Source organism: Plectropomus leopardus, unplaced genomic scaffold (assembly GCF_008729295.1).
Source record: "Plectropomus leopardus isolate mb unplaced genomic scaffold, YSFRI_Pleo_2.0 unplaced_scaffold24046, whole genome shotgun sequence".
NCBI lineage: Eukaryota > Metazoa > Chordata > Actinopteri > Perciformes > Serranidae > Plectropomus > Plectropomus leopardus.
In genome coordinates this window covers 1-1,658 of record NW_024626098.1, presented here as the reverse complement: position 1 = coordinate 1,658, position 1,658 = coordinate 1, and the positions used below count along the sequence as shown (strand labels likewise).

Here is a 1,658-nt window from a genome sequence, read left to right as displayed (position 1 = left end):
AAGTAGTAGTATATGTTAGTAGTTGCAGTAGTAGTAAGTAGTTTGTGTCAGTATTAAGAGTCTTAGTAGTATCTTCGTGTATCTTTGTGTGTGTTTATGTGTGTGTGTGTGTTTGTGTGTGTGTGAGAAAGAGACTGCTGTGATTTTATTTTGAAAGGCTTGTCTTTTATTGTGAAAGTGTGTGGTTGTCTGTGCAGGACGGGGGGCGGAGTTCACCTCCACGCTGACAGACTGACGGTCACCTCGCCGCCGCTCATGTGGGTGAAGGTGGGTCAACTTTTAACTCAGTGTGACCTTTGACCTCTGATCATCTCCCGCTGTGTGTGTGTGCGTGTGTGTCTGTGTGTCCTCGCGCTGCTCTGTGATTGGCTGCTGTGTCTCTGTGTGTCATCAGGCTCTGGACCTGCTACTGGACAAAATGAAGAGGGCGGGGCTTGACTTCTCCCGTGTGGCGGCGTTGTCGGGCAGCGGCCAGGTGAGGCTCAGGTTCCTCCACGCCAAACGACAAACAAAAAAAATAAGGATTTAGGATTTTCCTCCATCAGGATGAACAGCTGCAACGCACAAACAAGCAAAACAAAAACAACAACAACAACAACAGAAAAAAAAACACAACCTAGAGGGACATGAAGCAGGGTGTCCACATACTTTTGGCCATACAGCATACTTGAAATTAAACGAAAGATTTCACTGAAAGTTAAAAAAGTGAGTGAAGTTTGGTGGAATCACCATTTTTAAACCAAACAGACAAATTTGACTAAATTGGCAGAAAATTGAATGGAGTTTGGTGCAAAGATGCTCATTTCTAAATAAAGAAAATCTTTAAAACAAGCATAAAAAAGTGTTGAAATATATCACTTAAATTGGCAGAAAATTGAATGGAGTTTGGTGCAAAGATGCTCATTTCTAAATGAAGAAAATCTTTTCACAGTTTTTATGTATTCCCATGATTTTTTGCTCTCACCTGAATGAGTTTGGTTTTTTTTTTTGTCCCTCAGCAACACGGCAGCGTTTACTGGAGACGAGGAGCGTCCGAGACTCTGCGGCAGCTGGACCCGGACCAGGAGCTGCACCAGCTGCTGCAGGTCCGTGTGTGCACGCTCACACGGTACACGCGTGTGGTCACATGTGCAGAGTGTTGTGTTGTTCAGTGTGCTGTGGCGTGTGCTGACAGGGCAGCTTCTCGGTGCGGGACAGTCCCGTGTGGATGGACTCCAGCAGCACTCGGCAGTGTCGGGACCTGCAGGCGGCAGCAGGGGGAGCTCTGAGACTGGCAGAGATCACCGGGTCCAGAGCGTACGAGGTCACACCTCTTCAAACTGCCCGTGCTGCACATGGTGCTCGCTGACCACGTTATTTGGGTTTAATGGAAACTGAAGAGTGTGTGTGTGTGTGTGTGTGTGTGTGTGTGTGTGTGTGTGTGTTTGCAGCGTTTCACAGGAAACCAGATCGCCAAAGTGAGACAGACCCGACCAGACGAGTACCAGGACACCGAGGTGAGTCTGCAGATAATTTCTGTTTTCACAGTTTCTGATTAATGGATTCATTTTTAGGAGATTTTTTAAATCACCCGCATGTTGTGTTTAATAATCACTTACAATTTTTAAAGGGAAAACAGGCAATTTTTAATAATTAAAAATATTAAAACTAAAATTTTA

At 45.2% G+C, this 1,658-nt stretch overlaps 1 protein-coding gene across 1 annotated transcript; it reads left to right on the top strand.

Moving 5' to 3' along the window:
• Window positions 1-197: 197 nt before the first annotated feature.
• LOC121966330 (xylulose kinase-like) lies at window positions 198-1,522 on the top strand (the record flags this gene model as incomplete). The annotated part of the gene is made up of 4 exons (XM_042516434.1): window positions 198-267; window positions 395-475; window positions 999-1,085; window positions 1,175-1,522. Coding segments are annotated over 4 exons (412 nt in total), but the record flags the coding sequence as incomplete, so codon positions are not given.
• Between the last annotated feature and the right edge of the window lie 136 nt (window positions 1,523-1,658).